The sequence below is a fragment of the Podarcis raffonei genome, chromosome 17 (assembly GCF_027172205.1).
Source record: "Podarcis raffonei isolate rPodRaf1 chromosome 17, rPodRaf1.pri, whole genome shotgun sequence".
Taxonomy (NCBI): domain Eukaryota; kingdom Metazoa; phylum Chordata; class Lepidosauria; order Squamata; family Lacertidae; genus Podarcis; species Podarcis raffonei.
This window is the reverse complement of record NC_070618.1, coordinates 22,806,152-22,829,236: the sequence shown is the minus strand read 5'-3', so window position 1 is coordinate 22,829,236 and position 23,085 is coordinate 22,806,152. Positions and strand designations below refer to the sequence as shown.

Here is a 23,085-nt window from a genome sequence, read left to right as displayed (position 1 = left end):
GCCCCCGTTTCCCTGGTTGCATGCCAACAGGCACAATGCCGCCCCAGCCCTGAAGGCTTGGCCCAGGCACAGCTTGGTTTGCCTCGCCGGGGTTCCAGGGAGCCTGCTGGGAGGGGGGCGCGTCTGGTTGCGCCCCCCCTCAGAAATGTGTGCATGGGGTGATTGCCCTCCCCAAACCCCATGATACGCCTCTGCACCAGTCTCATGCCATACAAGTTCTTGGGTCTCAACCACAGTCTATTAGTCTATGATGCAATGATAATAAGTGTTAATAACTGGAAAACTAAACATAGCATTGTTAAAATGCCATCAACCATAAAAATACCCACCCTAAACTTACTTGCGTACACTCTGCCCATTTCATTATACAGTGGTACCTCGGGTTACAGATACTTCAGGTTACATACGCTTCAGGTTACAGACTCCGCTAACCCAGAAATATTACCTCGGGTTAAGAACTTTGCTTCAGGATGAGAATAGAAATCGCGCAGCAGCGGCGCGGTGGCGGCAGCGGGAGGCCCCATTAGCTAAAGTGGTGCTTCAGGTTAAGAACAGTTTCAGGTTAAGAATGGACCTCCGGAACGAATTAAGTTCTTAACCCGAGGTACCACTGCACTGGGGAAGGAAAGCAGTCCGTGTGTATTTGACGAATTCTTCATGCTTTGCAAAACTGCAGATAAGTTCAGCTGGGAAATGTTCCAAAAAGAGAGCCAAACTCTTTCAAAATAAAAAAGGTTTCAAAATAGTTTTCTATTTTCTTCACTTACAAGGGGCAAAAGTGTTGTCTTTTGTCTTTTTTTTTTTTTTAAGGAAACGCAGCAAGACTTCAGAAAGATTAAGTCATGTTTACAAGGAAAAATGAAATCCCCCCGGCTAAATGTTATGATGTGTGTGCAGAGTTTCAGCTGAGTTCTCTCCAATAGGCACATGCAAAGCAGATGGCAAACCATCACGTGCTTCGTATAATATATGCTACCTTTTAAAAATGTCTACTTGCTGATGCATTGCTGATGTTCTTACAAAAAGCAACAACATCTGCCAAACGCACTCTTAAAAACCTTATGGTTCTGGATCTTGCAAGTCCAAAACCAGATGATATTTGCATATACAGACTGTGCTGAATGTAAGGATGAATGTGTTTCGACTATTATAAGCTCCAGAGTGGCCACAAGTAAAATTTTCATTTAGCTTGTGAAGTCAGATAAAGGCACAAATTTCACATTAGAAAATTCAATTTGCATTAATCAACCATCTTCACTCTACAGCCTATGGTGTAACAGATGTGCTTTTAGGTCTTTTTTACAATGAGCGAAAACAATCAACTGACAAAACTGCTGAAAAAGATATGCGTAGCAATCACATTTGGCTAAGAAGAGTCTTCAGAATGCATTCAAATAGACTGATAGTTCTGATGCCTATAAATGGACAAAAATGGAAGCTTTTCGGAAAGCTCTTCTGTCATACATCTGTCAAGAACGTTGGATTGTAGCACAATATGAACACCAAATTGTTCATATCCTTCCCTGGTCTTCTTCCAGTTAGTTCCACCACCAACCTGCCTCGTTATCTCCTTAATTGAATCTGTCTTTCCTTCAGGCTTTTGACTTTGGATCATAGCGAGTCTTATATCCCAGTGAATGCTGGGCAAGATCCAACATCACACCAGTAGATACAACAGGACTTCCAACCTTCCAGAACAGATTTTGGTACATGCAAGGGGCTGAAGTAAAAATGGTTTGTGCAAGCAGAAGGTTGTTGTGCAAGTGGGATTGCCCTTCTAACCTGGTGTTGTCTAGTTTGACCAACAATGGTTCAGAATGATTGCAGTCACACCTGCAGCAACCTAATCCTTTTGACTCAGGTGTGGGGAACCTTTGGCCCACCAGATGTTGATGAACTGCAACCCTAATAATAATAATAATAATAATAATAATAATAATAATAATAATTTATTTATACCCCGCCCATCTGGCTGGGTTTCCCCAGCCACTCTGAGCAGCTTCCAACAAAATATTAAAATACAATAGTCTATTAAACATTAAAAGCTTCCCTAAACAGGGCTGCCTTCAGATGTCTTGTAAAAGTCTGATAGTTGTTGTTCTCTTTGACAGCTGGTGGGAGGGCATTCCACAGGGCGGGTGCCACTACCGAGAAGGCCCTCTGCCTGGTTCCCTGTAACTTGGCTTCTCGCAGCGAGGGAACCACCAGAAGGCCCTCGGCGCTGGACCTCAGTGTCTGGGTTGAATGATGGGGGTGGAGACACTCCTTAAGGTATAGTGGGCCAAGGCCATTTAGGGCTTTAAAGGTCAGCACCAGCACCGTGAATTGTGCTCGGAAACATACTGGGAGCCAATGTAGGTCTTTCAAGACCGGTGTTATGTGGTCTCGGCGGCCACTCCCAGTCACCAATCTAGCTGCCGCATTCTGGATTAGTTGTAGTTTCCGGGTCACCTTCAAAGGTAGCCCCACATATAGCGCATTGCAGTAGTCCAAGCAAGAGATAACTAGAGCACCAGACCTAGCAATGTCCTGGGATGATGGAGGTTGCAGTTCAGCAACAGGTGCAGGGCTGAGTCAAACACATCATCACCATCGTTTAGTTGTATACTACCTTTCCATAGTTCAATCCATGCTCAAGGTGGATTACAGCATGAAAAGATTTACATAATCAACAAACACAAAATGTGCAAACAGTAAATAAAACGCATCGGAAAGTACGCAACCCAATGGAACAATTGCCACATAAATTATAGTAAGATCTAAAAATAATGAATGAATATCAATAACAACAACAAAACACCCTAAATAATGCCACAGCCCATGAATATGTTCAGCCATCCACCTGTCCTCCTAGGCCAGGCGGAAAAAGGCCTGCAAGGCAGAGATAATAATAATAATAATAATAATAATAATAATAATAATTCATTCATTCATTTATTTCCCTCCCATCTGGCTGGGTTTCCCAGGACTCACAGCCAAGATGGTCTCTGGTCTCTTAAGCAGCCTTCGCTTCTGTAGCTGGAGCCAGTCAGTCAGTCAAACAGCCAGTTAACTAGTGAATTTTGCACTGAGAAGGTGGGGAATTTATTAAAACAGCCCCTTTAAGCTCAGTCCTTTTATGTCACCCCTTGGACATGAACAGCTGATAAGGCCATTCATTCTGTTTGTTATATGGGCAGCCCCCTCCCCTGTTTACACAGGTTCGATATTGGTGCTACATCGCACTGAAGTCGGAAGTGACCTGGAAATGTCATAAAGACGTCACTGAAAGGTCACTAAGAGGGCGAAAGGGGGGCGGGGTGGGGGTGAAACAGGGTGTTTGCAGTCTTCTTCAATGGGTTTCAATTATACATGATTTCAATGATGTGTGCGGTGCCCTTGGAACGTAACCGCTGCATAAACGGGGGGCTGCCCATACTATTGGGTGAAGAAGACCCCACTGAAACTTCAAAAGCAGCCACCCCCAAACTTGGCCCTCCAGCTGTTTTGGGACTACAATTCCCATCATTCCTGACCACTGGTCCCATTACCTAGGGATGATGGGAGTTGTAGTCCCAAAACATCTGGAGGGCCGAGTTTGCGGATGCCTGCTCAAAAGGGTTCGGCAAAACAGAAGAGGCCACCTCAATCCATGCTTATATCCGTAGTCATATTCACACCCAAGAAGAAGATAACAGAGACTGACCTGTACATTCATGTTGCAGCCCTTTGCCATAGTATCCTTTTTCACAGATGCACTCAAACTGGCCCGTGTGGGTCCCACATTTGCAGCTCGCCATGATATCGCAGCAGCTTTCGCTCCCTTCGCAAAGGTAGGAACAGTAAGATATGTCTTCTTGGATGTAGCTACCAGAAGGCAAATCTATAACCGCACAGAGGGTGGGTTGGGAAGGAAACAGGGTTCCAAACAAACAAGTGAGTTAAGAGGTAATACTCGTAACTATAGTGAAAATAGTTTTTTAATCAGGGACATTTTAACTTGGGGTGCAAAACCTGAAACGAACCGTAAGGATTTGCTTTGAATTTAATCCACATTCTTTGCTCAACTCTTAATGAGGCAAATATTTCATTGGCTACAAAGGAGAAATTTGGCGGCAGGTTGGGGAGAAGAGCTCATTAGTTCCTCAGCGATGCAACGATCCATTCATACATTTCCTCCTCTGCCCTTAAGCACCTACAACTGTATGTTGATTTATAAGGACCTGACTCACTGGATAATTCTTCTACATGAGACTCAATTAAATAAATATAAGCTGCAGAAGAACAGAGCAGAAATATAACTTGTTCTTGGTTGCACCATATGCTGGTGTATAAAATTAAGACATCTCCATTCTAGATAGCCTCTCCTCCTTCCGGAGGGGAGGGGTTGTGAGCGGGAGCTGTTTCCCGCGTTGGCAGGGGGTGTTCCGGCCCCCTGCGTCAGCTGTCCCAGCTGCCACGCCACACCTCCTGGCAGCCAACCAACCGGGTGGAAGCTGAGGGGGCGGGGTTTAGCCGCTCATATGTGGTTGCACTTGTGGTTGGTTGCCTTGGTTGTCCAAGGGGCCTGGTAGGAATTTTTATCCAACTTGCAAATTGGCACCAGCCATTTGGTTTTTCGCCTACCTCATAGGTAATCGTCACAACTTTCTGGGTATTGGCGGTTAGGCATTGGAATATGTTTGTGTATTGGAGGGCAGGGTGTGGCCATTGCCTACCCCTCCACTTTATGGGTATTCCGTTAAAGGAATCTGGCAGTTGTGGATCCTGTCCAATGCCCTTGCTGGTGGCTAAGGCCATGGCACGACCCCCAGTGACATCAGGGGAAGCTTCCAGTTGTATTTGCATCAACAAGCTCCTCCTACCGGTGGTTAACCCTTGATAGACTCCCCCCTTCCTGAGGGGGTGGAGTCACGCTCTGTTGTTTTATCCAGTGCCTAAGCCAATACCACTCACATGCTGTAATCAATAAAGTTGTGGCCTTTTTTTTAGCCCATTAACCTAATATACGGCGTCCTTGTGTCTTTCTTATCCTTAAGCGGGTGGCCAGTCCTCGACTCACAAACTTATTCTGAGGCTCTTAGGGGTGTCTGGTTTGACAATTTGCAAAACTGATGCAATTTAAGATGCTTCATGTTTCAAAGCATTATTTAGAAAGCACTGCCTGATTCTTAGAAGGTGTGATCAACTTTGATATCAGCTTATTAAACAGTAATTCTTTTCCTGGCAGACAGTACATTGTAAAGTACTTAATAACATTTGCAGGTTGAAGTAGTCCATAGACTATTCATGAAGTGTTTGAATTTGCACAGGAAGTCAAAGAGTTACCCCTCTGAATATCTTACCAAGTTAATCAGATAAAGCCCTTTTTAGTCAAGTGGCCCAACAGGAACATCATAGGCAGTGCTCTAAATGTTTGTTGTGGCTTAATAATGATTTCGGTGGTCGGAGAGGCAATCCCAGGAGTGTTTGTTTTTATAAAATATATTTCAAGACTGCGCAATTCCAAAAGCACCCAAAGGCTTGAATTTGAGCCTTGTGCAGATGCTCATTTCATAGACCGCAGGGGTTGGGCTAGATGGCCGTCCCAACTCTACAATTCTATGATTCTATATGTAGAAAGAAACGTGTGGAGGAGGAGTAAAGTGTGTTCTCCTTCATGGAGAGCATGTGTTGCGGTGGGGGCTAACAAGACACCCACTGTTGCTGGGCAGGAAAAGGGTTGGCCACCATTTTAATTGAGTCCTTCTTGTTGCTGGAGAGATTTATATGTTGCCATTTTGTGATTGACAGTCATAGTCTTTATATGCCCTGTGCGCAGCGTTGAGCTTCCTCTTTTCACTGCGCACATTGGATCATCCGCCCACCCTCCCTAATTTTAGGGCGTTTTTTTGCGTTTGACCTTGCTATGCCTGTCATGGGGTTGTCTGCTCTTGGGGCAGGGGCCCGGTAGGAATTTTGTCCATTTGGCTGATTGGCTGGAGCCATTTGGTTTTTGCCTACTGCGTAGCAAATCGTCACAACTTGTAAGGATGCGGTTAGGCATTGGTTTTATGAATTGGTTGGTGGAGGGGTATGGATTGGCTGTGCCTGCCCCTCCAATGCTGCTGCTGCAATGGTATTCCATTAAAGGAATCCAGGTGCTCACCACGCTCTTGTCCGAACCCCTGTCAAGGGGCTAGAGCCCCTGGGAGCATTTGGGGAGAGGTGAGGTCATGGTACCCAGCTCTGTCTCTCTCCCCAAAATGTTTTCCCTTTCTGACTTCACAGGCCTACGAATGTCAATCTGACCCCGTGTGGGGTCAGATAGTCGCAACCAATGCCTAAGCAACCACTCACATTTCATGTATTTTAATAAAGTTGTGGCCAAAATTATGCCAAAAACCTCAAACAAAAATCATGTATCAATTGTGTGTTATTTGTGGGGTGGCTTGGGGACCTTGACATGCAACTAGGATTGCATCGGCTGTCCCCAGCTCCTGACCTATGGACATTAGTATACCACCCAGAGTATTTGGTTTTGTGAGCACTGTACAGACGTCGTTGTTGTTTTGAATTATAATTATTATTCAAGGTGCTGATTACACAAGAGCACGCATAGACCTGAATGCTAAAGCAAGTGGAATCTAAATGTGTGATGTGCACAGAAGTGGCTCACTAGGCAGGGAGAAGATGCAACACTAATTTCTCCACAGGTGGAAGTAATAATAATAATAATAATAATAATAATAATAATAATAATATATTAATTATATTATTTATACCCCACCCATCTGGCTGGGTTTTACCAGCCACTCTGGACAGCTCCCAACAGAATAATAATAATAATAATAATAATAATAATAATAATAATAATGTGATAAAACATCAAACATTAAAAGCTTCCCTAAACAGGGCTGCCTTCAGATGTCTTCTAAAAGTCAGATAGTTGTTTATTTCCTTGCCATCTGATGTGAGGGCGTTCCACAGGGCGGGCGCCACCACCGAGAAGGCCCTCTGCCTGGTTCCCTGTAACCTCACTTCTTGCAGTGAAGGAACTGCCAGAAGACCCTCGGAGCTGGACCTCAGTGTCCGGGCTGAACGATGGGGGTGGAGACACTCCTTCAGGTATACTGGACCGAGGCTGTTTAGGGCTTTAAAGGTCAGCACCAACACTTTGAATTGTGCTCGGAAAGAGTGTAGATGGCATGTTAATGCACTAGCAGAGACAATTTGGTGTCCCTGCCAGCATCTTTGCACTACATCGACCTCCCCAGCCCCTCGCGCTCCACTCCTTCCCCCTCCCAGTAAGCAACAGCGACCCACCTGCCTGGGAGGTATCATAGCAGCTTCACTTTATCTGGCAAGTGGCTTCTACACATGCATAAATGTGAACTGGCCACACCCGTTGCTGGCATGTGGTCTTCAGAGGGATACTTAATTGTCTGACCCAAAAAAAGAGCTAGCCACCCCAGAGTTAAGGTAAATCTTACGCTCAGAATGGCATTCACAGGCCTCACGCTTGTTTTCTGTATGTTTGGGTTTAGCATTACTGCATTTGTGTATCTAAAAGGATGGTTTCCTTCAGCGCCAGAATTTTTAGTTGATCAACGATTTGATCAGGATTTCCTTATTAATGTAGAATTCAAATAAATAACAGAAGTTCAGTGCGGTGACAATATTTCTGAATGCCATGAAAGTATTCTACGTGAAGTGGAAGGTGTTCCATTTTATCAAAATTCAACTGGAAGGCAAGTACCTTCGTGGAGGGCTCTGCGAGCCAATGCTTCAAACTCTGCAAAACTATGAAGCAGGTAGCAATGTTCCTCCTTCGGGTGAGACGCCATGTCGTTCAGCTCCCGAATGTTGCCTTGCCATATCCCAAACGTGAAGATCTCGACTCCAAATTCACGCAAGGACGCTGCAATGGGCCTGGGGTCTCCTCCATTGGAATAGCCGTCGGTAATAAGTAATATCACCTTGGAAGCATTTGCACGGGAGTGAAGCAGTATTTGCTGGAAGAAAGGGGGGAGGGGAATAGCATCTCAAGGCCAAGTGCAAGCAAACTGGTGACCTACTCATGGTCTTTTCAGCCAGGGGGGCACTCCCTTTAGTTACACTGTTTAACTGCAGCTTTTGCAGGACCACCCAGCAGTAAGACCGTAAGATCAACAAGCTTTCAGCAGCCAGCGTGGTTAAAAAGCCAAGTACTACTGACTCACAGTTCACACACTTATACTCAGCCTTAATACAGATGCTATTATAGCTTAATACAGATGCAATTATAGCATAATACAGATGCTATCAACAGGTCTTACAGGCAGTTTCTTATAATGAGAAGTCACCCACTTTTGTAAAAAAGCAAACCCAGACACAATGATCTGACATTCACCACTAGCTGAAATTGCAAATATTTTTTATCAGTCCTTAAAAAACTCTGACTTGAAATATTAGATTACCGTAGATGGCATAAGAGCATCACACTAGATTAGCTTGGTGAAGTATCAAGTGAAGTTGCATGACTGTTGCTGATGCCAGCTGAGTTAGATCTGTTCTCTGAACAAATGCACTGCATTATGGGGTAGAATCATAGAACTGTAGGGTTGGAAGGGACCCCTGAGGATCATCTAGTCCAGCCCCCTGCAATGCAGGAAGATGCAGCTGTCCATTACGGGGATCAAACTTGCAACCTTAGGCATTATCAGCACCATGCTCTAGCCAACTGAGCTATCCAGAAAAAGGACAACTTGATGCAATATAACTGTGATTTGTGTATATATGTAGGAAAACATTTGGGGACCATACAAGCCCTCTTCAGGAGGTCTACTTATGTGTAAAGCCAAAACAGGAGCATACAGAGTTGCAGTGGAAACCTCTGAAGGGGCGGCGGCGCTCCTGTGGTTGTGGAGATTCCTATAGTATTCAGAACTGTAATAGGAATTTTATGGTCTTAGAAATATGGCAATGTTCATAACTGCACATACATAGATCACTGCAGGAAGGCCAACCTGGAACCATTTTGATTCCTAAACTGAGCAAATGTTTCTCTGCATGGTCAAAGTGGAAAAGCCTCCCCATTGTCTTTTCCTTCACAAATCCTGCCTTAAGGGTGTTTGAATAAGTATTTATTACTACAAAAGAATGGCCAGGCTCCTCAGGCAATCCAATCAAGTAACCTGCCAGACAGGAAATAAACAAGGATAAGAGAAAAACAATATTGAACTTTCTGTTTTAAGACCACCTTTTCTGTGATGTATCTGAGGGGTGGTCTTAGGTTACACCCCTTCTGTGATGTATGCATAAAGTTTCTGGGGGTGGTCTTGATCTAAAGGATGGGAATTTCAAAAGTCTTTATAAGCCCTTGCACAGCATTTCCTGCATGTGATGGGAGCACCCTGTTGCAACAGATTAATAAAGATCAAGCTTACTAGCTGCTTTGCTTCTTAATATTCTCTGGTTGGCCTCTGTTATTTTCTCCTACCAATAGGGAACCTATGTAAGGACTCTATATGGGCTCTTGGATACCCCATAAGGGAAAAGGGCATATTTTTTATTTACAACAGAACCCATATCTAAACTGTGCACAGAGCTTTCATGAGTTCCCTCCCACTTCAGAAGTTTGCTCTCCAACTCGTGGAGGGTGACTGAGCTAAGTTGCTCATTCCCACTCTCTCCCCTTGTGTACTGGTTTTACACAGAAGGAGAGGTAAAAAAGGTAAAGGTTAAGTCCAGTCAAAGGCGACTATGGGGTTGCGGCACTCATCTCGCTTTTCAGGCCAAGGGAGCCGACGTTTGTCCACAGACAGCTTTCCGGGTAATGTGGCCAGCAGGACTAAACTGCTTCTGGCGCAACGAGACACCGTAACGGAAACCAGAGCACCCGGAAACGCTGTTTACCTTCCCATCACAGTGGTACCTATTTATCTACTTGTACTGGTGTGCTTTCGATCTGCTAGGTTGGCAGGAGCTGGGACAGAGCAACAGGAGCTCACCCCGTCACCAGGATTCGAACTGCCAAACTTCCGATCGGCAAGTCCAAGAGGCTCAGTGGTTTAGACCACAGCGTCACCCGCGTCCTTCCTACAGAAGGAGAACCTAAGGAGGGCCACACACACAAATGCTCCCCCCCCCACTGGAGGTCATTTTCAGTGATGCTGCTCAGCTGTGGAGAAAGGAAATAGCAAGTTGGAATGTGGGGAGACAATTTGATAGGAAACAGAATAATTTATCACCTTCTGCTCTAAGAAACAGGCCACCTTTGCTTTGGGAGGACAGAACCAGGTTAAAACATAAGTTCTCCTCCTCTGTTTTGGCCCCACGTAGTTTATGCCCCCTGAAATTCTGATACACAAAATTTCTCTTTATCCTAAGTTTTGCCCAGAAGTTCATTTAGGAGTCACCTGTGGGCAACCTCGTTGTGGGGCCTAATTATGCCTCTCATAAACAACAGAGATTACATATATGCACTGCATTTTTAAACTTTCGGGTCATGTTCACATGTTTTGTTACTTCCTCAGCTGAAAATTCCAATATAGCCCCAGCTGCCTCAGAGTCAGACAGTCCTGGCCGTCCTCCATTGGCTCCAAACAATGGACCCACAAGGTGGGTGGGGTGGGGGGTGTCGAAGGAAAACAAGAGACTGTGGTTTCATTCCAAGCATTGCAATATTGCAGCTGAAACTACTATGTCCAAAACACATAAAACACAAGCAAGACCTTAGGGTGTGACGAACCTCTGCTAATCTTCATATTGTACTAGAAGTACAGAATATTAGAATACGTTCTTAGTTACTCCTTTTTCATATACCAGAAAGTCCTACCTTTGCCATTAAACCTGAACGGCGCCTATATTTTATATGGTGTTTCTTTCTTTTCTTTTCTTTTAAATAATTTTTATTAAATTTTCCATTTTAACAATCCAATCAAATCACATTAAATATTCCAAATTATACAAATACATATCATATAGTCCGAATAGTCTGCCAAATTATAATTTTTTATTGGGACTTCCCATGCTTCAAGTTCAGTGGGGCTCTGATCATCTTATGTCTCTACTGCCTTGAGTTTCCAATAGTTCCTTTAAATTATCCTGTTGTTACCCTTATATGGTGTTTCTTTCTTTCCTTTTTTAATTAAAACAATGCATTTTTTAAAACAACATCTAGAAGGCCACAGGTTTACCAACCCCATTTTTTTCCTGTTGAGAAGATCAGCCATCATTTCATACACCCCTTCCCTTAAATTTCATGTCATTTTTTCCAAGGACATGTCAGCAACATGAAATGTGTTTGGTGTGAAGGAATGTTCCAAGGGGAAGAAATGTTTATTTACATGTCCACAGTAACTAAGGACCCACATTAGAGTGGCTCTGGTTAACACAATGAATATATTTACATTGTGGCAATGTGGGACAAAGTATTTTTGTACCTGAATCCAGTGAGATAACAAGGATATGCAAGATAATACAATTACTAACATATTTTTGAGTTTATCTGGCTAAGTATTCGATCTCTTACAACTGGAAGAAAACACACTCCACGGTAGAAGAATTTAGGGTGAATGTGCCCCATAAATCTTAAATAGTAAAATGCTGAAGCAAACTTTGAAATCTGGTCCAAAGTGATTGTAAAAAATTCCTTAAACTCTCTTAGAATTAACCGTGCAATTAGGTCTCTTAACACTTTGTAATTGATTAACCTGTCAGTTCAAAGTCTGCTTTTTCAGTAAATGTTTTTCTTCACTCCACTAGGAAAAACTTAGCTATTTTTCTTTCTCGCACCGCTAAGTAAAGATAACTAATTGCATTCCTTCCTTCAGCACAGCCAGCAACAGTAATATGACTGCCTTTGTTTCTTCTATCACAGGGAGTAATTGCACGTCCCAGAGAGCAGGAGATAAAACAACTCAGTGGCTATTCTTGATCTCTAGCAAGAGATCTCTTGAAAGAGCAACACCAAGGAGTCTTCAAATTAAAATTGTATTTTAAAACAAAGGTGGATAACTAAGCACAGAAAACTAGGCTGTAACTGTATCATAAATCACAGAGCAGTGACTAACCTGAATACTCATTTGCATTAATTAATTTTCATCTCCTTTGCTCTACCTTACAAATACAGTGCTACCCTGGTTCTCAAACGCCTTGGTACTCAAACAACTTGGAACCCAAACACTGCAAACCTGGAAGTAAGCGTTCCAGTTTGCGAACTATTTTCGGAAGCTGAACGTGCTACAGTTTGAGTGTTACGCTTCTGTTTTGAGTGCCACACTTCCATTTTGAGAGTTCCGCTGAGGTCAGTCTGTTTTTGCTATTTATTTTATGTTTTTGTTTTTGTTTTTGCGGCTTTTTTGTTTTGTTTTTGCGACTGTGTGGAACCCAGTTCAGCTACTGATTGATTGACTCTGTGACTGCAGTACTTTGTTTATCGCTTTCATTTTATGGAACAATGGTCTCGTTAGATAGTAAAATTCATGTTAAATTGCTGTTTGAGGGCTTGTTTTTAAAAGTCTGGAATGGATTGATCCATTTTGCATTACTTTCTATGGGAAAGCATGCCTTGGTTTTGGAATGCTTTGGTTTTGGAATGGACTTCCCGAACAGATTAAGTTTGAGAACCAAGGTACCACGGTATTGAACTTGGGTAGTTAAGACAGCCAAAAGCTTGTCCTTCCTTCTAACGTCTGGATGGAATAACTTTGCATTGTTGATTTCAGCTAAGATCAAAGAGCAGGTGCCAGCAAAAATCAAAATGCAGGAAAAACCATGCAGCCAGCCAATGCCTCTCCATAGCTCCATCCTTATTTCAGTTCAGCTGGTGATATATCACGAATGCTAAAAACCAAATATTGACCAGCCCTAATGTATTATCACCTTAAACATAGCACTACTGCATTGGCATTACCCCAGGTGGACATGCAGTGTAGTGGACGGAATATTGGACTTGGCCCAGGAAGTCTGGGTTGAAAGTTCCATTCAGCCACAAAGCTCCTGCTCAATCTTGGGTGAGTGACTATCAGGGGCTATTCAAACTGGCTGACTCGGCTTTATAAAATGCAAGACATCCATTAAACGTAGAATATGCGTTCTAAACTTTGCAGGCCAGGAATAAGGCCTTCTGCAGCAGAATTCTATTCATTTCTAGTCAGAAGACTTGTGGGTCTCCTATGACCACTTTTCTGAGAGAAAGCTCCTTTAAATTCAATGGGGCTTGGATTGATTTGTGGCCTTTTGACCATAAGTCAATGGGTTACGGCTACAATACTCCAGAGCTCCTACCACACCAGTTGTCCTTTTGTTCCAGAGGAACAACAGTTTACATATCAATAGTCTATAATGCACTCCCATAAAGATTTCGGGTATATTTCGGAGAGCCTCTTGAAAAAAAGGATTTGAGTCTTTCTGTGTAAAAGTAATGAAATAATTATTTTTAGATTTGGGGAAGCAAGTGAAGATGAGTGAATAATTAAAGTTAGGCGTAAAGGATAAATATCACAAAGGAACCACAAGGAGCATAGGTGTAATACAATGGTGTTTAAAAATAGAGGACAGTGGCATAATAGCTCACAAGAAGAGAAAAAAGGTGGTTGTTACATTGAAGTGCAAGTTCCTCTATTCTTTCCAGTAATGGCATTTCAACATAATAGAAGTCTTCTATAATCCCTACCAGGACAGGACAGTAATGTTTGTATCTCCAAGTTGCAATTTGTCTGGCAAGAAGATTCACAAGGTAAGAGCCCCTTAGAAAACGGAAGAGATAGATTAAATATCAAGAGAGAACCAATTATATCTGGCTGAGTCAATCTACAGCACACAATACTTCATTATGAGAAGATGGTGATTCTAGCATCCTCATTTTAGTGGATCAATGGATTATGTTGGGAGGAATTGTATCATGATAACAAATCACATTTAAAATAAGTAGTGGTCCAAATCAGGACAAAATTATTTGTGCTTATGGTCCACTGAATTCAACAGGCCAGCTTAGTTGCAGCTACCGTATTTTTTTCTCTATAAGACTCACTTTTTCCCTCCTAAAAAGTAAGGGGAAATGTGTGTGCGTCTTATGGAGCGAATGCAGGCTGCGCAGCTATCCCAGAAGCCAGAACAGCAAGAGGGATTGCTGCTTTCACTGCGCAGCGATGCCTCTTGCTGTTTTGGCTTCTGAGATTCAGAATATATTTTTTCTTGTTTTCCTCCTCCAAAAACTATGTGTGTCATATGGTCTGGTGTGTCTTATAGAGCGAAATATACGGTAGTTTCTGCCCCATTAATTTCAATGGGGCTTTAGTGAGACTAATCTGTCTTGGATTTGGGCCAGTGTGTTGAACTTTGTGACACTGAAATCAGTGGCAATTCCTCCAAGTTCTCTTTTTGAGAGATCTATGACCATGGGTGTCAGGATGAAATGAGTAGATTATATACCTCTGGAGATACTGTTCTAGACTGCAAAGGCTCTATCTAGCTCTAAAGATGTTGTACTGCAATTGCTAATGTTTATACCGATGTTCTGTGTGATTATTGAAATGGAATTTGTGAAACAGTAACTAAAACGAATTTAAAAAGAATCAGTGGCAAAATATCCTAGAGATAATGCTATACCTTATGATAATATACCAAACGGATTCAGACCAATTCCTTGCTCCTAACCACACTGGGCAAAGAACACTTGGGATATTCCTAACTGGATTTGAAATCTATTTAGATACACCGAGCATTGAACAAGATCAATGATATACAGTGGGGTTGCTGTCTCTGGTACCCTGGAAGATGCTTTCTGATATGCTGATAAGTCAACGTAGTTCTATGAAGAATGAATTACCCTTTGCTCCTAAAAACCAACAGAAATTCCCAAAGAAATAAAGGTTACTGAAAAATAATTCCAGAGGAATAGTTGGGTTAAGTCTGCTGCAGTTATAACTACGGAATGTTAAAGCAACGGAAACTAACAAATTTATTGTGATATAGCCTTAAAGGTAAAGGGACCCCTGACCATTAGGTCCAGTCATGGCCGACTCTGGGGTTGCAGCGCTCATCTCGCTTTATTGGCCAAGGGAACCGGCGTACAGCTTCCGGGTCATGTGGCCAGCATGACTAAGCCGCTTCTGGCGAACCAGAGCAGCGCACGGAAACGCTGTTTACCTTCCCGCCGGAGTGGTATCTATTTATCTACTTGCACTTTGATGTGCTTTTGAACTGCTAGGTTGGCAGGAGCAGGAACTGAGCAACGGGAGCTCACCCCATCACGGGGATTCGAACCGCTGACCTTCTGATCGGCAAGTCCTAGACTCTGTGGTTTAACCCACAGCACCACCCGCGTAATGAGGCTTAAAGAGGTAAAGGGACCACTGACCATTAGGTCCAGTCGTGGCCGACTCTGGGATTGCGGCTCTCATCTCGCTTTATTGGCCGAGGGAGCCGGCATACAGCTTCCGGGTCATGTGGCCAGCAGGACTAAGCCGCTTCTGGCGAACCAGAGCAGTGCACGAAAACACCGTTTACCTTCCCACCAGAGCGGTACCTATTTATCTACTTGCACTTTGACGTGCTTTCAAACTGCTAGGTTGGCAGGAGCAGGGACCGAGCAATGGGAGCTCACCCCGTCATGGGGATTCGAACCCCTGAGTTTCTGATCGGCAAGTCCTAGGCTCTGTGGTTTAACCCACAGCGCCACCCGCGTCCATATAGCCTTATGTCATAATAAATTTGTCAGTCTTCAAAAAAAACTTTTTTGGGGTGTGTGTGTTTTTATTTTAAAAATTAGCCACTTAGCCACTTCGTGAATTGCATGCACTCCTTTGCATCAAGAACTGCAGAGCTGTATGGGTGGAATTGGACCATTTTGAACCATTGTGAATACAAGCAGCAGAATCCTATGCACGTTCACTCAGAAGTAAGGAGCACAGTGTTCAAGCATGTGGCTTACTCCCAGGAAAGTGTGCACAGAATTTCAGCATAAGAGAAATAAGCAGACAAGATAGTGGTGTCATAAATGCTCTTATGCAGCACTACTGAGCATATTCACGTAGAATTAGACCCCACAGACCTCAACAGGACTGACTCCCTACTAAGCTCGCATTCAATGGCAGCCATACCCACCTGAAATTTGTGGATTTACTTGCAAATTTTGTTAGTGTTAAGGTAGAAAGCAAGAAAGACATTTTACAAGTAGATCTATATTCAAGTAAGTGATGATTTTTATATTTGAACCACCCTGAGACCTGCGGGTACAGGACGGCATGCAAATTTAATAAATAATAACAATAATAATATATATTTGAATTGGGAAATGCATCATTCAAACATAAATTATAAAAAAAAAATTCATTACCTCTTACTTATTCCTGCTTAAATAAAAAAAAGTTCCTACGTTAACATAAACAATTTTTTTTTTACCTTTTTCATACAAAACTCCCTGGACCTGATCCAGGCAACATTAAGCAACAGTGCAATCCATGTTTACTCAGAAGTAAGCCCCTCTGAGTTCAATGGGACTTGCTCCCAGTTAAGTGTGTGGGATATGCAGCTAGGTTAAGCTCTACTGATTTGAGTGAGACATGAAAGTATTTAACTTTGCCCTATATTTTATGCACATCGTTAATAATAAATGTATTTGTGTAGGACATGTTACAGAGGATATTTTTTTTAAAGGAACATGATTAAGTTGCCGCATAAAAATAGGATAATTTTAATGCCCCCAAGCAAGAGACTGTGAATAATTTCTGTCTCACAGAGCAAATAAAAGCCTTAGCTTTACCTTACACTTTTGAGATGACAGAACAGTATCAAGATTGCTACTGAACCCTGATTCAATTTCTTCACCTGCTTAGTGGATTGTTGTATTTTTTATGTTTGAGCCACCTTGGGATGTTACATGAAAGGCGTTATACAAATACCTAAAGAGTCATTTCTTAAATAAAAGCTGCCACATTCCACTTTACCACATGACAAATGCCATGCAGATTTCCAGAGATCTTCTATGATATACACTGTGTATATTATATATGTGATGAAGTAGGCTCCAGGCCACAAAAGCATACACCATAATGAATTTGTTATTCTTTATAGTACCACAAGCTGTCAGGAAAATGGTTACAGTCAAACCTTGGTTCCCGAACGCCTCCATTTTGGAACGTTTCCGTTCCCGAACGCTGAAAACCCGGAAGTAACTCCTGTGGTTTTCAGAAGCCGAACATGCTACGCGGCTTCCATTTTGAATTTCTCTATTGTATCGAGGCTTCCACTTTCAGTTTTCGGTTGACGAACGTTTCGGAAGTCGAATGGTCTTCCGGAATGGATTACGTTCGACAACCGAGGTTTGACTGTAGTACATGTGATCATAGCTTTCCTCAATAAATAAAGGCTCTTACGAAGTGGTTAACGTGTGTTGAATTATTACAGCTGTTAACGCGTTAGGCAAGAGAAATGCATCTAAACATAGAAATAATATTACATGCTAAAACAGGTAACTCTCATTACTATGGTGAAAATGACAATTTGACAACTCTGAGGCTCAAAAAACGGGTTAGATGCTGTCCTAAGTATGTATCGATGTAATTTCATGATCTGAGTGTTTTAACCGATTCCTATTCATTCAGTGTTGATAATCCTGGGAATCATTTTCTTAACCCCCCTCCCCCCAAAAAACCTTGATGCAGCAAGGACTTTATTAGCCCAGAAGTGGAAGCAACAGTAACTACCAACAACTGAAGAGCGGCAGACGAAGAGGATGGAATATGCAGAGCTGGCGAAGCTGACCGGGAAAATCTGAAAACAGTGCGATCAAGCTTTCCAAAAAGACTGGGGTAAATTTATACAATTGCAAACAATTAAAAACACTAGCAGGATTGGCTTAAGAATACTTGTAATGATGATGGCTCTACCTCTTTACATATTCTTTTAAAAATATGAAATGGTGCATTCTAAACAGGAAGAAACACAACAGCGATGACAAAGTAAAGAATTACAGTGGTGTCCAAACTTTTTTCAAAAAGGGCCAGATTTGATGAAGTGAAGGGCCGTGAGGGCCGACCAAAGGGCCAACCACAGTTGTTGACCTTTTTTTAGGAAATAAACTGCCACGGGGGCCACTTTTCAATATCGCAATGTAACACTATACAGTGGAACCTTAGTTCTCAAATGGCTTAGTTGATGAACAAATCGGCTCCCGGATGCTGAAAACCCGGAAGTAGGTGTTCCGGTTTTCGAACGCTTTTTGGAAGCTGAACATCCGACGCGGCTTCCACTTGCATGCAGGAAGCTCCTGCAGCCAATAGGAAGCTGCGCCTTGGTTTTCGAACGTTTCAGAAGTTGAGTGGACTTCCAGAACAGATTATGTTCGAGAACCAAGGTACCACTGTATATCAAGAGGGTGAATTGGCATTTGAACCAAGGGACGCGGGTGGCACTGTGGGTCAAACCACAAAGCCTAGGACTTGCCGATCAGAAGGTTGGCGGTTCGAATCCCCGCAACAGGGTGAGCTCCTGTTGCTCGGTCCCTGCTCCTGCCAACCTAGCAGTTCGAAAGCATGTCAAAGTGCAAGTACATAAATAGGTACTGCTCCGGCGGGAAGGTAAACGGCATTTCCGTGCGCTGCTCTGGTTTGCCAGAAGCAGCTTAGTCATGCTGCCCACATGACCTGGAAGCTGTACGCCGGCTCCGTCGGCCAATAAAGCGAGATGAGCGCCGCAATCCCAGAGTCAGCCACGACTGGACCTAACAGTCAGGGGTCCCTTTACCTTTACCACTATATCACAATGTTTGGGTGGCAATACATTGTGGTGTTGAAAAGCTGGTATCACCCAGCCCCACATCAGTGCCCTAGCTACCGGGGGTGGGGAGGCGGGAAGAGAGCTAGTTGGTTTTTGCCCAGGTGAAGCCTCCAGAGGGGCGCCATTGAGGCCCCCATCCTGTATTCGTGTGTATGCAAATGCGCAAGGCGGGTGCCACACTGGGTCTTTGACCTGGGTGAAATGAAGCCTAGTTTCACCCTGAAATTGCATGTGACACTACATCTCTATGTACATATCAAAGCTACATAGGTGTTTGGTAGTGTAGATGTGTTTATTTGCCTATGTGTGCTGAAAGTATTCATTTTGGAGGTAACAATGTTTCCCGTTGGAAGTCAGCAAATTTCACTGACACAAGTTTTGTTCAAAACTTATTGCTGTTACTTGAGTACCTTCTGTAAGCAACTTGGCTTTGCCTGCTAAAAGGCTTCTGCAACTGAATTGGTGCCAGAGTGAGCTGTATGTTCAGTACCAGTCGCCACCACAAATATAGAATGAAGGTAATATACGCAATTCCTGGTGTGCATGTTGCTCAGATTTTGTGGTGTGTGCATTCTGAAGATACGTGTCCCAAATTTGGAAATCGTTGGGACTCAACTTCAAAAAAATTTGAAATTCAAGATTTTTGAAGGTCTTGGGGGGCCCATAATGCAAGCATCAGAGAACTAAACACTTACGGTACTTTTGTCAAATTTAATGTATCCCTATAAAAATGTTTACGTGGAGGGAACATAAAGGTAAGGCCCACCCCATAAAATCAGTCATATGATGTAGCACATGCACACCATTTTAATGTCCATCAACCTTGGCCCCCCCTCCCTCAAATATTTTATGGGGAGGGGGGCAAAGGGACCTCAGACCCTAAGGGCTGTCTCCTATGCATGAGGGTCATGTATTCCAACCCCTCCTGCAATGCAGGAATCTTTTGTCCAATGTGCGGCTCCAACACACAACTCTGAGCTTAAGAGTCTCGCGCTCTAACCCCTTTAGAAATATGGGGAGCTGCCTTGTACCGAATAAGACCATTGGCCTGCCCAATCTCATTGGCCTATTCTACCCTTGACCGTAGCTCAGTCGGTAGAGTCTGAGACTCTTAATCTCAGGGGCGTGGGTTTGAGCCCCACCAGTGCCGGATTTATGTATAAGCTAAGCAAGCCATAGCTTCTTGGGGGCCCCAAAAAAAAATTAAAGGGAAAAAAACACCTGGATGTACATTTCCAAAATAGAAGATAAAAAACAAATAAAATAAAGCCTGCATACAACAAGAGTGTTTTGTGTTGTGTAGGCTCCTATGATGTAAGTCATGGGCCCCGTCTGCTAGCCTGCTCCCTAAAATATCTCAGGTTTGCTCATTTCATTGGGTGGACGTGGGTGGCGCTGTGGGTTAAACCACAGAGCCTAGGGCTTGCCGATCAGAAGGTCAGTGGTTCGAATCCCCGCGACAGGGTGAGCTCCCGTTGCTGGGTCCCTGGCTCCTGCCAACCTAGCAGTTCGAAAGCACATCAAGTTCAAGTAGATAAATAGGTACCGCTCTGGCGGGAAGGTAAATGGCGTTTCCGTGCGCTGCTCTGGTTTTGCCAGAAGTGGCTTAGTCATGCTGGCCACATGACCCGGAAGCTGTACGCCGGCTCCCTTGGCCAATAAAGTGAGATGAGCGCTGCAACCCCAGTGTTGTCTGCGACTGGACCTAATGGTCAGGGGTCCCTTTACCTTTTATATATAGGGTGCCTACATTCTGGTTGCATGGCAACATGTGCAAATGGCTTGAGATACCTATTAGGTCCATAAATTACCATATAGCATATATTCAACACAAAAAACAGCGACAATTTGTTTTTGACAAAGGACAGCTGGACATATAAAGGGCCCCATTACCTTCAGTAGCTTAGGGCCTCATCAAACCGAAATCTGGCCCTGAGCCCCACACTGAGCAAAAGTTTCCTGCATTGCAGGGTTTGGGGCTAGATGATCCTTGTGGCCTCTTCCAACTCTACAGTTCTCATGCTCCACCAGCTGAGCTATCTGCACTGGAGATGTCAGGGACTGACCCTGGACTCTTCTGCTTGCAATGCAGATGCTTTGTCTTTGAGCAGAACATCTAACTCCAAGGAGCCAAGGTCTCTTCGCTGCATCTAAAATATTTGAGGGCTCCCTCCTTCCCTCAAGTTGATGGGCATCGGCAGTGCTATTTTTCTAGAAAAATAGGTGCCACACTTCTTCTAACAACAAAAAAGGAGGTTCCAGTCCCGGGTACCATTGAGTACCCCCTGGGGCAAAAAGCACCAGGTATCGCCATTCAAAGAGTGGTCAAGAATGCTGCCGGGGCTTACTTGGGCCTCCCAATATTTTACTCAAGTTGGCACCTCTGGGGCCCCCAATGAAATCTTTGATGGGGCCAAAAAATGTATATTAAATCAATTATGGGCATTGTCATTCAAATGGTGTGGTGTGCCGGACATGTGATTGATTACGCAGGAGGGGGTCTTGTTGTTGTTTAGTCGTTTAGTCGTGTCCGACTCTTCGTGACCCCCTGGACCAGAGCACGCCAGGCACTCCTGTCTTCCACTGCCTCCCGCAGTTTGGTCAAACTCATGCTGGTAGCTTCCAGAACACTGTCCAACCAACTCGCCCTCTGTCGTCCCCTTCTCCTTGTGCCCTCCATCTTTCCCAAAGGACGGGGCTTACCTGCCCCCTAACATTACATTCAAGTCACCCTCCCTGCTGGAGGGCACCACGTTGGCACCCACCCTGCGCGTTCCGACGTTACGCCCGCCACTCACCGCCGCTTGCTGGAAGGCGCCCTTGGTGTAGGTGCCGCCCCCTCGGTAGCCGATGGCCGGGATCTCCCTGCCGAGCAAGGCGCACTTGTGCTGCTGCCGAGCCCGCGCCGTCGCGGGCGAGATGTAGTCGACTCTCGGCACCACGTTGTTCTTGGACGAGAAGGTGACGAGGGCGACGCGCGTGGCCGTGGGCACCACGGGGAAGTCGGACAGCAGCTTCTTGACGAAGCGCAGCTCGCTGCGGAAGTTGGCCTGGCCCACGCTCGACGACTCGTCCACGAGGAAGACCAGCTCCAGGCTCCCGCTCCGCTCCCTCAGGCGCCGCACTTGTCGCTTGAAAGCCCGGCCCAGCTTCTCCACTTTGCCCTCCGTCGTCGCCGGCGAGGGCGACGCAGAGCGCGCAGCCAGGGAGCTCAAGTCGACGGGGCGGGAGAGGCTGAGCGGCTGCGGCGGCGCCCAGCCCCACACCAGCGACGCGCCGCCCCACAAGTACACTGCCAGCAGGGGCCACATCCCCCCGGGTCCAACTCGGATCGCCTCCCCCCCCCCAGCTGCGCGCGTCGGACGCCCCCTCGAGTTTCTCCCCTCTCTCGCGCGCGAAGCCCTTTCTTTTTTGAGAGCGCACGTGGAGAGATAGAGAGCCCTGGGCGCGCTCGGCAGCGGCGTCTAGCCTCTGACTGCGAGGAAGAAGGAAAGCGCTGCCGTCCCTCAAGCCCTTCCCCGACGTGTTTCTGAAAAGGAGGAAGAAGGGGGCACCGGCGAGAAAGAGAGAGGAAGCTCGGTCCTCCTCCTGCTCCTCCCCTTCGCTCAAGTCGCGGCTGACTCCGGATTCCTTGTCACCCGAGCGCCGTCGGTGTCTGCCAGGCTGTCAACATTCCCGGCGGCGCAAACACATCGGCACCGAGGCTTAAGCTCTGATTGATCCCATATGTCTGGCAGGCAGCGCCGGACGGAGGGGAGGGAGGGAGGGAGAGAGAGAGGGGCGGCGAGAGGATGCCGGGCTCGAGGGATGCATCCAGATACCACGAGTGCCACGGTAATTGGAAACACTTTGTAGCAGCAGGCGCAGCGGGAGACCCGGGAGGGGGGGTGGCCGGTTGGGGGGGGGAGTGTGTGCTTGGCTGGAGCGGGGGACGCCACCTCCCGCTTCCAGGAAGCCTCCTATCTCGCCCAGTGTTTTCCCAGGTCCCTTATTTCAAAGGAAGGCAAGTCCCAGAACATTGGGTTGTAGAGCTGGAACGGTCTAGTCCAATTCCCCCCTGCAAGGCAGGAATCTCGGCTAAAGCATCCAGGACAGATGGCCAGCCAACATCTCCTCGAAAACCTCCAAGGAATCATCAAATCATAGAGTTGGGAGGGACCCCTGATGCTCATTTAGTCCAACCCCAAACAAGGCAGGAATCTCAGCCACAGCATCCAGGTCAGATGGCCATCCAATCTCTGCTTAAAACCCTCCAAGGAAGGAGAGTCCACAACTTCCCGAGGGAAGTCCGTTCCAAAGTCAAACAGCCCTTACTGTCAGAAAATTCTTCCTGGTGTTTAGTCAGAATCTCCTCTCTTGTAA

At 45.0% G+C, this 23,085-nt stretch overlaps 1 protein-coding gene across 1 annotated transcript in view; it reads right to left on the bottom strand.

The window, feature by feature from the left end:
• Positions 1–22,439, bottom strand: part of SVEP1 (sushi, von Willebrand factor type A, EGF and pentraxin domain containing 1) — a 128,201-nt gene extending 105,762 nt beyond the window's left edge. Inside the window, exons 1-3 of the mRNA XM_053372176.1 lie at positions 21,522–22,439; positions 7,718–7,973; positions 3,686–3,862 (exon numbers count right to left, since the gene is read on the bottom strand). Coding sequence (XP_053228151.1) covers positions 3,686–3,862; positions 7,718–7,973; positions 21,522–22,034 — 946 coding nt within the window. The 5' untranslated portion in view covers positions 22,035–22,439. The remainder of the gene's footprint in view (positions 1–3,685; positions 3,863–7,717; positions 7,974–21,521) is intronic.
• Between the last annotated feature and the right edge of the window lie 646 nt (positions 22,440–23,085).